The sequence below is a fragment of the Labeo rohita genome, unplaced genomic scaffold (genome assembly GCF_022985175.1).
Source record: "Labeo rohita strain BAU-BD-2019 unplaced genomic scaffold, IGBB_LRoh.1.0 scaffold_586, whole genome shotgun sequence".
Classification (NCBI taxonomy): domain Eukaryota; kingdom Metazoa; phylum Chordata; class Actinopteri; order Cypriniformes; family Cyprinidae; genus Labeo; species Labeo rohita.
Genome location: NW_026129510.1, coordinates 1 through 15462, shown reverse-complemented (window position 1 = coordinate 15462; position 15462 = coordinate 1). Strand labels below are relative to the sequence as shown.

At 37.6% G+C, this 15462-nt stretch overlaps 1 protein-coding gene across 1 annotated transcript; it reads right to left on the bottom strand.

Moving 5' to 3' along the window:
• Nucleotides 1-2399: 2399 nt before the first annotated feature.
• On the bottom strand, nucleotides 2400-7705 carry LOC127161210 (uncharacterized). Its single transcript, XM_051103856.1, has 4 exons — nucleotides 6611-7705; nucleotides 4419-5000; nucleotides 4183-4326; nucleotides 2400-3344 (listed from the first exon to the last, which is right to left on the bottom strand). The coding sequence occupies exons 1-4, from the start codon at nucleotides 7331-7333 to the stop codon at nucleotides 3336-3338; spliced, it is 1458 nt and encodes a 485-aa protein (XP_050959813.1). The 5' UTR covers nucleotides 7334-7705; the 3' UTR covers nucleotides 2400-3335.
• Between the last annotated feature and the right edge of the window lie 7757 nt (nucleotides 7706-15462).

Below are 15462 nucleotides of genomic sequence, written 5' to 3'. Positions count from 1 at the left end.
CTGAGAAACTAAATTATTATTAAGCACATTATGTACACGTTTGAGCAGATATTTTCAGACAGAGTATTCAACAGTAAAGACTGGTCTAAGCATTCTTATACATTACTTTTATATCGTCTAAACATTAGCCCTACTTTAATGTCCATTTGTTTATGAAACATAAAACATTCCTGACGCCTTTACAGATGCATTGAAAAGTTGCCTATGATATTTCAAAATGTTGCACTCGATTTCACACATTTTAGTCAGGAGTTATAGTTTTGGAAAAAGTCCAACTAGTAAATGCGTTCAAGTTTGTCTCAACAACACATTATCTGATGCCAATAAGAAACATTACTTACACTGTATAGGAGATCCTCTCGTCAGCTGCCTGTAGCCGCGCTCGCGTTCTGTTTGTGAGATAAACAAGCTCAGCCTGTTCCTCTCAGCGCGTCCTCATCCGGAGTAAATACAAGGCTTTTTCCTCTCGGCGCTTCCTTCAAAAAACGAAAGTATCCGACACAAACACGTTGCGGCTTTGTTTACAAGTTGATGTGGGCGGTCATTTCGCGCGTCTTTCACTTGGATGTTTGTAATAACAATCGGTCTTTGTCCGTCACGTGCGTTTATTATGTGTGACGTCACCGAGGCGCCATTTTGAAGGTATCGTCGCGTTGAGCAGGGAACTGGAAGTATACAGAGCCGTAAAGTAAAGACCGTTTAAATCATCATACTGGAGAAACAGAAGCAAACCAAGTAGATATGGGACCGGGATAATCTCAATAGAAGTTTTAGGAACCGTAACTTATATAATTTGTCATTAACAATTAACACTGATCCATATTAACGTTACCTGACCGCAAAAAGTTGAGTGCTGCTGGTGTTCAACCTCGTTGGAAATATGACGTGCTCTTGTTTACGGTATAAAAACGTATATTATTTACTTACAAATACACTTATGTTCTGTTTTTGTCTACCATTAATTTGCACTTTACCTTATACCATTAATACCATTAAACTTTACACTGTTTGTTCAACATTTTCCGTACTTCATTTGGCTGATAACAAGTGCTGATAAGGAGTCAATCAAAAACACATTTATGAAAATGTCATTATACATACTTTATTATAAATGCAACACTGTGTTATAAAATCAGCTTAAAAATGCATAACAGAAGATGTGACAAGCATGATGAACATCAACATACTGCTAAGTGGACAGTGCATGTACTACAAAGAAAGTTGAATAATAATAAAATGAAAATAAATAATAAAAATAATATTAATAATAATGTGATGATGAATTAATGCTTCTGCCAAACATTTCTGATGACCCTTTCTACATGGATTCTTATAAGTGCTAGATGATCTGTCAAATAATTAATATAGGTTTATAGGTAGAACACTTTCTGGCACACACTTTTACACTGAATGGTTTCTCTGTGAAAATCTCAAAGCAGTCAATCATTGCTATACTGTGTCCAAAGGACACCACAAACTAATGAGGGATAATTTTGTGCCTGTAACAGTATAAAACAGTGTTTGTGCATGCAGATTCAATCTGAGGTGCATTTAAAATGAAGTGAGAATTTCCCTTATGTCTGACATGAAAAGCAGTCAGTTTTCTTCTGGGTACACAGAAGTTACATTCAGTTTGTGGCATCGAGTGGTGTCTTGTGAAGTCGACCATCTCCTCCAGCCTTCAGTGTGTAGCTGACCATCTCCTCCAGCCTGGTGGGTCATCATCTCAGCTGGCTGCAAGGGTTTTTTTTTTTTTTTTTCTTACAGTTTAGTCACACCAACCTATATGAAATACAGATATACATTAAAAATAAAAATATTAAAAATGTATTTTAGTTTGGTATTCAGTTAAGTATTTAGTTAGGAATTTCAGTAGTGAAACAAAATAAATCTCTACAGCCATGCATAAAACGATTGGGTGACATTGCATGGTACATGACGCGTTTCTGCTCCCTGGCTGTTTAGTGGTGCCCTGGCAACCCCTGGAAACCTGCTTTTCATTCTTAAGGTATTGTTTTTGTTATAATGTACTGATTCAAATTAGTTATCAATAATAATTATTTTACCACTAAGCTGACATGCTCTCGTGTATAAACAGGCAGCATCTGTGGTGGGGGGACGGCGCCGGTGCAACCATCAAACATATTTTTTAAAAGGAATCCGGCGCCACGTTCCTGACCGCATCACTGTCTTTACTGGGTGCTTTTAGCAGGGTATATACAGCAATCCTTAAGTTAAATTTACTACTACTTTTTAATACCTTTTTTACTACCTTCAGAATTTTTTTTAAAACCATCACGACACTGAATTGCAAGTGTTAATCAGCGACCTTTCTATTATTTACACAGATTTTGACATATATAACATACAAAAAAAGAATAGATTTAGAGACTGATGTTGACAACATATTGCACATATTTATTTCACTTAGTAAATAAAAATAAAACAAACTACATAAAATGTGCAATGGAGAGAATGGATAGTTCCAGCACACTGGCTGGCATTCACTGCAAGTTGCTGATTCACAAACTGGCATCTTCTATGAACTGCTGCTGATTCACAAACTGGCATCTTCTATGAACTGTTGCTGATGCACAAACTGGCATCCACTACATGAACTGGTGAACTATTGTTTGCACTTGTGCTATAGGCCTAATATGAACTTGTGGGCATAAAATCCTATGGCAAGTGCCTTAATTCCATGGCCTTTTCCTCAATAGTTTTGTCCATTTTGACCAGTTCCTCTTTTTTCTCCTTGTGTCTCCTTCTAAGTGTGTTTGATTTGGTGATTAGCTGGGCCATTTTTGACCCAGCTTTCCCCTCTGCCTCCTCGGCCAATTTGTTGGCATCATTTTCAAGGATGGCACAGATTTCGTCCAGGACTCTGCGTTGCTGCTTGAGCTCCTGTAGTTCGTCCTCTGCGGCCTTCCTTTTCTGTGTTTGAGCATCACTCTCCCTCTTTTTACGCTCTTGCTCCAGGTAGAGCCTGTACTGGGACCTTGCTGAGGCCACAGAAGCCAGCAGGTTCTTGGTTAAAGGCACCTTGAGGACACCACCACAGCTACTGACATTGTCACAGATTAACCTCAGTGCCTCCAAGGATTCACCTAGAAGGTTACAGGTTTCCACCTCCTTGTTAATGGAGAAGCCCCTCTCCACGGTGGCTTGTCCATGTGAAAGAAGTAAAACGCTCTGGCAGAATCTCAACAGGTCCATGTAGGATGGGCTGAGGGTCAAGTGTAGAAACACATCCACACGTTGCTTGAAAGGCTGGAAAGAGCGGAATTGTTCACCTCTGCCCTCAAGAGACAGCAATGATGTAAACTGCTGAATGATTACATCACCTACAACATAGACAAAGAAATTAAGTTAATTAATAGGTCATTTAAATTTAGTAGTCCCAGTTGGCCTATCAGACCATTTGGCAATACATACATCACAACATCATGTTATAACATCTAAGTAGAGCTAGGAATGTGTAAGGCTTCTTCTGAACTTATTAATTTGATAAAGCATTGACACTTCCTGACTGTTGAGAGGAGAATGCAGAAAACCATCTTGCTAACACACACTTCTCACACAAGGCTTTAATCAATCTGAATAACCTATGCACTTTGACTGTCCCTATACAATATCTTCTTACCAGCTGGGATGCCACCTGCCAAATGTTTGCCCTGGAGGAATGTTTGCACTATTCCCTTCATCTGTCTGATGCACCAATCGGGATCTCTGTGCATTCTTGAAGGGTCCAAGCATGCAATCTGCCTGACCACTTTGAATTTCAGGGGGCTTTTCTCCTGTTTCTTCACAACAACCTTAACCAGGCCCTGTAAACATTCTCGCCTGAAGGTGAGCACAGAAAGCTCACCAACCTTGAATCCTGGTTTGCTCTGAAGTTCCTAACAAATGAGGAACATTAGTGAATGTTCACTGCAAATGCTTTGGAAAATAATTTGTTTTACTTATTTATCCCTATTTCTTTGTCATCTTCTTATTACTATTAATTTGAGTAGTAGTAGTTGTAATAGCAGCCTAAACACAGTAGTAGCAGTAGTAGTACTACTAAATGACAGAAGTTAATTTTACAACATACATCCTGGTTCTTTGTGAACCAGTGAACCAAAACACATGTGAACCAAAACACATGTGCATCTCTAGGGGGAAAAAAATTAAGAAAATTACCTTGATAGCAGATTCTGCTCCCAGGCCTATGTCTACACTCTTTGGGGAGACCAAGTTCTTTTCATCTGTTAGATCTATTTTGATCAGCTGCAGGGGTGTGAGGTCCTGGGTGAGCTCTCGTTGAACGAACCGCCTCAGTAAACTCTTAAAATTCCAAAACAAGCAGTTAGTAATCCAACAATTTACACAGATTCACCAAATGCAATCAATTTTATAAAATATTTAATGATCATTACCATCAGCAGCTCAGTCAAATCTTTTGCCAAGAAGGGCAACACTGGCTCATCAGTTTGGAACTTTGTCAAGAAGGGGTTGAAAGTTCTTGCAATTGCCAGAAAAAACTGGAGTTTTGCAATAATGAAAGGATCCTTTTGTGCAGCTACTATGGTGTCATATGAAGCTGTGCAGGGGACTGGAACCTTCTTTTTCTCTGCAGCATCCACATACGTCTTCAGCACTGGCCAAACTTCAACTGCCCTTTCCGCCACAGGAACGTTTTCCACCCATCTATGGCCACAAAATGGTAAGGGAAAGCAGGAGGACCCCGTCAGGCTAGTGAAATCTTCTCTCCTGGCAGGAACATTATGAAAGAGGAAGTGCATGGCTCGCAGAAGTTTTTCCAACTGCCACATAGTAAAGCCTGCCTTTAAAGCATTGTGGACAGTGTGAAGTCCACAGCTTCCAACAGTAACAACCTGGGCACCTCCATAGAGCTCTGCATGTTCTTTCTGGAGTAGATCCACCAACTTGAAATTCACATTGGGGCCATCCATTCCAACTGATAGCAGTTGCCTCATATTCAATTGTGTGACACATTCCTGTGAATCGACACCAGGAGGAAATCTGTTATAAGTTATCATTCAGACACAGTGAAATAGATCTCAACATTCACAAAGGTTGGTTAAGGAGAAGCATTATTGCCAGGGATGCAAACACATGTATGGTCAAAAAAGAGAGAGGTTATCGAAGCCCTCGCCCCACGGCAAATATCCAGATACTTACATAATTGTGATGAATTTAATCCTTTGTAAATTATAATTTTGCAGTGTAAGATTACAGTTAACACCTTTAAAAATTACATAAATGTATTATGTATTTTTATTTAACTTAGTGAGTGTATAAATCAGCAGCAAAAAGTAATTCTTGAAAAAATCTGCAGTCATTTTATAAAATCTAAACATGTTAATAAAAACAAATAATATTACTATTAGTACTCTTATAAAATTCAATCAGGCAATCATACATTTCACAATTTTATATTTATATATGAATGTCAAGAATTCAGAAGTGTGTATATTTATATAGCCTACACTACACAGAAATAATACACAATTAAATTATGCTTATTTTAAATGTATTGAGCAGGTTAAGTATAAAAAATATAGGCTTTTAATAATCTTTCAGTGCGCAAAACCATGATAATATGAAACGCTTCAAAACAGAGCGCACAAAGCGCTTATGCGCATCGCGGGTGCAGAATGATGTGCTCAAAGCAACATGGAGTCACAGCAAGTGCGCATTTAAAAGTTCACGGCACAAAGCGAAGAAATGTCGAGCGCACAAATCCTAGTGTATATCTGTCCAACAGTTTATTTATCATTTGTTTCTTCAAGAGTTTTAAATTCCAGTTATTGTGCGTTTGATGCCGATTCATAGTCCTTGTGTGTGTGATCTAACAGGCACACGGTAGCGAGTCGTTTAAAACAGCAACAAACTCCAACAAAATAAAGTCATTTTATGCAAATCCACAGCCTTTTCTCTACAGATCAAGCATTTTAATGTGAATATATCATATTGGAGAGAGTTTTACCGTGCATCCTGCTGTAACCGGAAGAGGTGCGCGCGCTGTTTGAATAACGTTACTGAATGGAGAATGATTGACAGCCGCAGAGGAGGGAAAACGAGTTTCCGTAAACTTTAATGTTGTAAATAGACTTCTGTCCCTCACATTAAGCTATGGAATGCCTTCAGATGACTTTGTCATCCAAACTGACGTGAAAAAAGTGGGACACGCCGAAAAGCGCGCTGTTTGCATCCCTGTATGCATAGTAACGTACACATTTGATTTCAATTAATAATTGGTAATTCAGCAATTAAATTATTTAGTGTTTTTTTCCAACAACAAAACCTTAGCCAAATATTACATTTCTATAACTGTGATGTTGAATTTAACAAAATACTAAAAACATAGTTTTCTTGTACCTTGGAGCTATACCCCACAGGTCAATAAATGCAGGTGGGCCTAACGTTACAGGTTTCATTCAAGTAACTTAACTGCAGCACTTTGGCCAATTTTATTATTTTGTGTAACCAACAGTAAATTAGCCAACATCATCCTATAATATACAAAATCTTTGTGAATAAATAACTCTTCAAATGAGTGATCACAGGATACCGCGTAAGTAGGGCTATATAAAAAAGAACTTACCTTTATGTGATGCAACAAATCTTCTGCCCTTCCATGTCCCAAAAACTGAGATCCAAAGTATCTGGATTGGACACGGTCATCCTCCCAGTATCGAACATGGATGTCAAGCTGTTTTTTCTTTGACGCCTGATTGAGGCTCTCATCAAACATCAACACGAATGGCCCAGCCTTGTTGATGCCATCAACAAGTTGTTTTTTGAAGAACGATGCTAATCCAAATCTGATGATGTACCCGGTTTTGTCTTTACCACACGTGAATGATTTTGCGATGTCAGAGTCGGGAAACATCTCTTTAAACAGCTCCGAAATTCCTTCATTGGAGTTCAATGAGTGGTGTTTAACTGCAGTGTTCAGACACCACAGAGCCTCCGCGCGCAGTGTTGGTGTGGCGCCCATGGCCACCCGGAGGTCAGACGTTGCTGGAGCCGTAGCGTTGGCCAGTAGGCCTACAGTGGCACTAATTTGCGGCGGTGGTGGTGGAGGTGCAGCCGCACAGACAGCTGAGATTGGTAGAATTAACTGCTCTCTCCGAGCACGCATTCCGTTTTTATGTTTAGTGGATTGCATATGCGACCGAAGAGCGTTAGCTCCCATCCAGTTGACATTGATGTTTTTTTTACACACCGAACAATAAGCCTGCCTGTTATTCCCTACTACAGGCCTGAGCCAGTCCTTAAACGCTGGGTCGTTCACCCAGCTACCAGAAAACTTGCATTTGCCCATGAAGACGACGATGGTTGTCCAGTCGTTGAAGATATGCCTTGAAGCAAGTCTAAAATAAAACGTAAGCCAGCCACTTCTGTGTTCTGAGATGTTGCCGAACGACCACTGAATATGACGTCAGCATCAAACATAAGTTGAGACGGAGACGAAAGATCTTTGATCATGTCCCCAGATATGCTAAAGCCCATATTTAAACGAACTAACGCGAACGCAGATAGAATTTCAATCAGAATAGGACACCTGATAGTCTGAAAAAATAATACCTAATTTGGAAAAAATAATACCTTTGAGACCACATTTAATACTTTTAATGGCCTTAAATTTGACAATTTTGATTTATCACTTTTTAATACTTTTTAAAACCCCGCGGATACCCTGTTTTAGGGAACATTTGCATTTATCCACACTTGTCATTACGCCGTATACCTGCACTACACCACTGAATAGCATTGATAACCCAAAACAACATGTGGATATAACGTTAGGTACTAAAGAAAATAGAAAATAAGCACATACTTAAAAAAAGAAAAAAAATCGCTTACTTACCTTTATGAAAATGTCGAGGGCAAATATGATGATTTTGCGTATCACCGCTGCTATGCAGGCCATCCGACGCTTCTTGGTTATTTCCGCTGCATGTTGTCTTTCAAGTGGGAGACCTAAAATATCTTTCCTTGTGGTCAGTTTTTAACCTTTTCTATCGTGTAATTTACCATCGCTGAGTTTAACACAACAAGAACGTACAATTTTGAAGCAAATCAAAAGAACAATTCTGCAATTACAGAACACCTTGGCTTTGATACCTTACAAATGGCGGCGACACCCAAAATGCAATTCGATTCTCGTGAGTGTGACGTCACCTGACAAAGACCGATAGCGCAGCACAGCACGTGGGCGTGAACTAATTAGCGGTAATGAGCTCAGATGGGAAAAACAGGACATGGTATTGGTTTCATACGGATTACTTACACACAGAATATGTGTTTTCGATTAAACTTACTTCATTTAAAAGTAGACATTCCAAGCTTTCTATAGATATATCTCTCATGTTTGTGTGTCATGTATTCGCTGAGTTTTAGTTCATTTTAATGACGCATTTCAACTGGATATCCACGGAGACTGAAAATACTGAAATGACACCCTGTATATTTTCTTTATTTACAAAAACCACAAACATTTGTTGATATGTTGAGCATACACAAATAAAAGTAAACTTTCTACAGATTCAGGTGATGTATTACTTTTATGTGTCCAATTAAAATTGAGGGAGCAATTCAAGGTCTTTTTGCTGACATCTGGAAAATATGCGCGTGCTCCCGCCTGCGGGTTAGCCGACCCCAGGAGGTTAAAAGAAGAATATGCAGGCAGAGTTAACTGAGATACTTTCAGTTTCAAAATCGTTAGCCCCCCTCCCCGTCCCATATCACAGGATTTACAAACATAACCATATCCTGGAGGAACAGACTGGTTTAGATGGAAAAGCTGGTTTCTGCCATGTCTCAGTTAAACAGAGAAAGTCAAACTTACGGTCAGACAGCAGATTGTACACCAGCGGTCCTTTAGTGGAAAGTGATCGTATATTGAGTAATCCAAAGGAGAAACTGTTTTTACCAGAATCATTGCCAACCGATCTGGCCAGGTTGGTTAATACATCGTGATCAGCAGTCTGTGTGGGCCTCCTCGCCAAGTGTGGTTTAGATGACCAAAAGTCATCAATGTTATAACTCCGCCGAGATCCGCAATGTATATATTTCCGACGTGGTATGTACATAATATCTGAGGGAGGATGTAGAGCTGACGGAAGATTAAAAGAACGCAAACGGGGCTGAATAAGTTCTGTACATCCATACCACAGAATGGCATACAGCAGAAAGGATGACCCAAATGTAGTTCATCAGCACCAGTAGCTCAATGATCTTCATAGATGAAGATCACGAAATACCTCTAGTTTTATTTTCCTCCAGCTGCGCTCCATTTTCCAGGCTGCTCTCTTTAGGGCGCAAGTGTGCTCATTATACCACGGTGTCAGACTGTCCTTAATCTTCCCTAAGTGTAAAGGAGCAACTGTATCTAAAGTGCTAGAAAAGAGAGAGTCCATAGTTCCTGTTACATCATTACGTTGTTCTGTTCTGAGCTATTGAATATGCTGAGGAATTGAGATAAGTCAGGAAGATTATTTATGGTTCTACCATATTTGTAACAATGAGTTAAATTTACAGCTTTAGCTATATGGAGTATACACAAGACTAGATAATGATCTGAGATACCATCACTCTGCTGCAGAATTTCAATGCCATTACCATTAATTCCATGTGACAGTATTAAATCTAGAGTCTAACCCAATAGAGTTCAAAATGTCTATTAATGCTGATCCCAATGCATCTATTTCAGTATCAACATGGATATTAAAATCACCAACAATTAAGACTTTATCTGCAGTCAGCACTAATTCAGATAGAAAATCAGCAAATTCTGTAAGAAAGTCTGTATGGTGCCCTGGTTGCCTGTATACAGTAGCCAGTACAAATGTCACAAGGGATTTATCATTAACACTTGTTTCTCTGGATAATGAGAGCCGCCATAAGGCAGAGGTCCTTCAGCCGGAGCCTTTCCTCATAGTAAAAAAAATGGCTGAGAATCTTGGCAAGAACGCTGGGACAGTGGCTGTTCCCCCCAAGGGGGAAGAACCACTACAGAGATCACATCCTACCCGAAGGGGAGGTAACGTGAATAACCACCTAAGGACTCACAGAGGGATCATTATTAGGGGGCTCTACGTAAGGAGAGACTAACGGAACTCAGAACCTAGAGACAGGGCCTGTCTCAGGGGAAACACTGCATCTCTAGGGAATATAGGTGGAAAATACACACAACCCAATACAAGAGTTCACACTAGGCAATCTTGTATTGGGTTCTATAATAGCAAATTCCTCTGCCGAACTTGGCTATGTGTAATGTGCTAGAGTGATGGAAGGAGTAGTTCAGGGTTCACCTGAGGAAACTTACTGGACTGAAGAAACGCAAGCACCCTAGGAGAAGCGCTATAGCAAGCTCTGCACCGTTCCAGTCTCTTGAGTCGCAGAGCTTGTGTTTAAGACTCTGGATAACACTGGCACCATTCACAGATTATAAAATCCGGCAAAGGTGTTAGGTGTAGCCCAACCTGCAACCTGCGAATCAACTTCAATCAGCTGGACCGTCTAAGAGTGGAGCTTTTTTGTAACTGACCAAGCAAGAAAATTAACATATTCCACTCTACAAATCAATGTTTTAATTGAAGAAATAAAAGTAGTAATTATTTTTTTTTTCTGGAAAATTGGAAAAATTCAGCAATGCATCGGTGATGACACAGTAAGCAGGGTCTTAAATATTGTGACATTAACCCCACCAAACACAACAGTGGCCAAAAGTGATGTGTGGAGGGTTTTAATGATGTCACTTAAACCATCAAAATATGAAAGGAATAAAAAAAACACTGATCAGTGCTGCTAACAACTTTCAGTTGAAACGAGTTAAAACATTCTGATCAATATAGCTGATGAGGATGCAGTCATAATGGCGAGTTCACTGATCTGTATAAATAGAGATATATCAGTGTGAGATTGTTGTAATCCAAACAAGGTTTATCCAAGATATTTAAATAAAGTTTTAAAAAGGGTGTGGAAGTCACTTAATATAGTGACAGTTACTAAATTGGCAACATTAACATTGACTACAACATAATCAGTTGGGGGGTGGGGGTTATTTTGTAAAGGCATTTATCTAACTTCTCACGGCAATTTTCTGTTCTCACTAAGACTGTATGAGACTGACACCTAGTGAACATTTCATGATGTGAGTTTACAGAGTTACAGACACACTTGTTTTACACACATCTCTCAAACAAGGAACCAGGAAACAGTTAACAGAAATTAAAAGTGATCTGCTGTTGAGCTGTTGTTTGTGTGTTTGTGTTGCTGTTGGTGCAATAAAATGGATGAAGCCAGTGTTTTTTCAGTGGAGCAGTTTGGCTGTCCAGTGTGTCTGGATCTCTTGAAGGATCCAGTGGCCATTCCCTGTGGACACAGTTACTGTATGAGCTGCATTACAGACTGCTGGAATCAAGAGGATCAGAAGAGAGTCTACAGCTGCCCTCAGTGCAGACAGACCTTCAGTCCAAGACCTGCTTTAGGTAAAAACACTATGTTGGCTAAAGTGAAGGAGAAACTGAAGAAGACCTAACTAAAAGCTGCTGTTCCTGCTGGACTTGGAGACGTGTGTGTGAAATATCATTAATTCTGGAAGAAAACAACAAACAGATAGTCATGAGTTACTATATTAATCATGAAGAACTAATTCATTTATTAATAATTATTTCATCAGCAACAAATGAACATTCTATATGATTCAAGTAATCAATAAATTGTTATTAGTTAAATGTGTCATAATGTTTTAATTCCCTAATAACTTATTTTATTAACTAATAGTGTAAAGCAATGTGTTTGTTACCACAGTGGGTTGAAGACATGATTTCACTTCCAAAACCTGAGACTTTAATCAATCATTAGCTAATGATTTGCAAAGATATCAACTGAAATGACACATTGATGTATTAACTTGCTGAGGCACAGAACTATTAATTGTTAAGTAATATGTAATTGTGGTTATGAATTTAGAATTTATTAGTAATGAGCCTCAGATAAAACATGACAGTTCTGATATTTTTGCAAATCATTAACTTTGCTCACTTTTGTCAAAGCAGACAAACTGAACATGAGTTTCTTTGCTTCAACCCATGCAAAATGCATGGCTCCATCTAATTGATGATTGACAGAATAACCAATGATATAAGAATAACCACAATGACATATTATGTCTGAATTAGTTAATAGTTCTGTGCCTCAACACTACAAGTAAAGATCAAAACATAATGATACATTAGTAAATCAAAAGCTAATTTTATTTAAACAGACAACTGGAAGTTGAATTATGAATTTTTGACCACTGTGGTAATTAACATATGAATTTACATCATTAATTAATAAAATGAAAAAACTTATTAGGAAATTAATACATTGTGACACATTTAACTAATAACAATTTATAATAATAATCATTAGTTGCTGATGTAGTAATCATTAATAAATGGTTTAGTTCTTCATGAATTATACATTAACTCGTGATTATCTGTGCATTAGTTAAGCATGAATTAATACATATTTGTGCACACGTATTGTAAAGTGTTACCACGACTGCAGCTGATGAATTGCCGTCAACATGATAAGCTTCTGAAGGTTTTCTGACCAGCAATGTGTTTGCATGTTGCGTGCAACAGATTAACATAAAAAGCATGAGACTGGATCAACTGCAGCAGAGAGAACAGAGAAAGAGGTATGAACTGAAATGACACACTGATTTATTAATGCTGACACTTCAAATGTTTCTCCCAGGCAGTTTGTTTAATCAGTAAGCCAATCAATTATTTCTATTTTTTATTCCACTTATTTTTATCCTACGTAAAGAAAATAACACCTTTTTTTTTCCTTTCCTCTGTAACTCTCCTCCTATGTGATCCAGCTTCCATCTTCCCGACCCAACAATAAGCCAGTATTACTCCTTACATACACCCACACATACATACACACACACACACACTGTCACACAGACATCCCCACATACTCATTAAACCCCCCCAACCCCGCATTTTGATACCACTTCCACATTCCCAGAACTACCATCCATAACCCTAACTCCCAAATCCCCCCCACAATGCCCCCCTCCTTTTTTTCTTTCATTCCTGTCATTTATTTTATTCCCGTTATTTCATTCCTGTCATTTCATTCATATCTATAGTCAACCTGTATGCAATAATTCTCAGCCTCTATATCTGTTGTTAATGTTATGCCATGTCAAGATATGTGTTTTGTGTAGTGTAAAAAATAATTAAAAAAAAAAATAAAATAAAAAAACTTTTAAACTTTTAAATTGCACTCAGTTTGAATGTCCATTTCTGCTTTACATTAATCGATAGTTGTAGAATAATGAAGACAGGAATAATTATATGACCCCTTTATGTGTAAGGACTTTACTTCTAACCTAAATTCAAATAATATTCACAAAACTTGAGAAATGCTGTAAAAGAATAACATTTTAGATGATAATTAAAATCAGGTTAAATGTTTTTTAGCAATCTCTTCCAGAAACACTTGAAGGAGACATAAATTAAAATCCAGCAAATGTCAGCAAAATATTTTCTTGGAACATGATCTTTACTGTGGATCCTAATGATTTTTGTCATAAAAGAAAAATCGATCATTTTGACCCATACAATGCATTTTTGACTATTGCTACAAATATACCTGTGCTACTTACGCCTGGTTTGTGGTCCAGGGTCACATTTACAGACCTTATTCAGGTTAGAGGCTGTATTGAATTTAACACGGATGAAAACAAGGCTGTGATGGACAAACTTACAGTCTTTACAACAACAGTACAGTGTATTTAAACAACAGTAGTACACAGCATTAAATGTACTGTATTTCTATCAGATGCAGACTTGTTTTTACAATGTGTTCTAATACTGGCTCAAAACATCAAACATATTTTAGTGTTGACTTGTTAATGTTGCATTGATAAAAGATTATCATTAAAATCATAGTCCTATAAATTTAGCATCTGTAGCATCAATGTGAATGAATTATGTTCAGAAGAAGTGCAACAATCAGTTTATGTGAAGAAAATGGATATTTTTTACATTATATTCAGGTCACGTTTAGAACTTCAAATAAAAGACATTAGAAACTCTAATTAAACATCTCTTATATATTATGTATCTTTGCAGATGTTTTTATGGTTTATTAATTTTTATTCCTGTAGAGTCTTCAGTCTTTCTCAGCTCCTCCTGAATCTACAGAAAACATCAGTGTCAGTTTCCTCTTTTCTTTTGATGCTGTGAGAGAATCTGTCAGTCAGCTGAGACACAAACTGGAGGATTTCTGCAAAAATCAGATGAAAAACATATCAGGTAAAGTGATGGAGATTCATCTGCTGTAACGAACTAAACATAATCTAATATGTGGAGCATGTTAAAAATATAGAGGGATACAGATATAATTTTCCTCTCTAAATGAGATTTACACTGTTTATGAGGACACAAACACAATGACGCACACTAATTTCACTATTCTTAAATGTGTGTGTGTGGGACCTCCTTAGAAGGATCCAGATTCACTGTCTAACAAAATCTTACATAAGTATGATGTGAGCTCTTATCCACAACCACTAGCCCCTGATGTTTTGGCACCAGCCTCGGATGTTTTCAAATCCTAAAAACGCCCCTGGGTAAAACTCAACTGTTTAACTCTAGGGGAGTTTGAAAATGAGCCTATTTTGAAGAAAAGTTGAGTGTTCCTTTAACTTCAGATCCCTTTATATTAATATAACTAATTTGATACTGTTACTTTATTAAATCCACTGCAAACTAACATACAAATTTGACAGCCAATAACTTTAAATGTTAATATAATACTTTAATACTTTATCTCATTTATTAATAATGCTGATTGATCAAAATAGCAACATTATAGACGGATCCAGTATATTTATGAGAATACAATGTCATTTTGATGTGTGCCTGTTTTGTACATATAAACTCAGCAAAAAACTAAATGTCCTCACACTTTCAGCTGCCTAATATCTGTGTGAATATAATTAAAATTGGATTTAAATAAGGAAATACTGAAGAGGATTGGATCATTATTGACATGATTAATGTGTTTCTTGCATGTTATGTTCTGCAAGAATTATTTTAACCCTAACTGATGCAGTGTGTAGCTTTCAGTTTTAAAACAACCATGATGGCTGAAATTTTCAAATAGTGGTTCAGTGAGCATGAGGAATTTTCACGTATGAATTATCCACCACAGAGTAGTATGACTCTTCAATACAAGATCTCCAAAAATTAATGCAATAGTTGAAGCAATGCTCTTAAATCGCTTATTTAAATCCAGATGGCATTTTTTTTTTTTTTTGGCCAGGCAGTGTAATTTTTATATATGTACATTCTCTGGACAGATTGAAGTTATAACGTATATAAAATCCCCATGATAAAATATGTATATTTGTATGATTTTTTTTGGTATTATATGTAG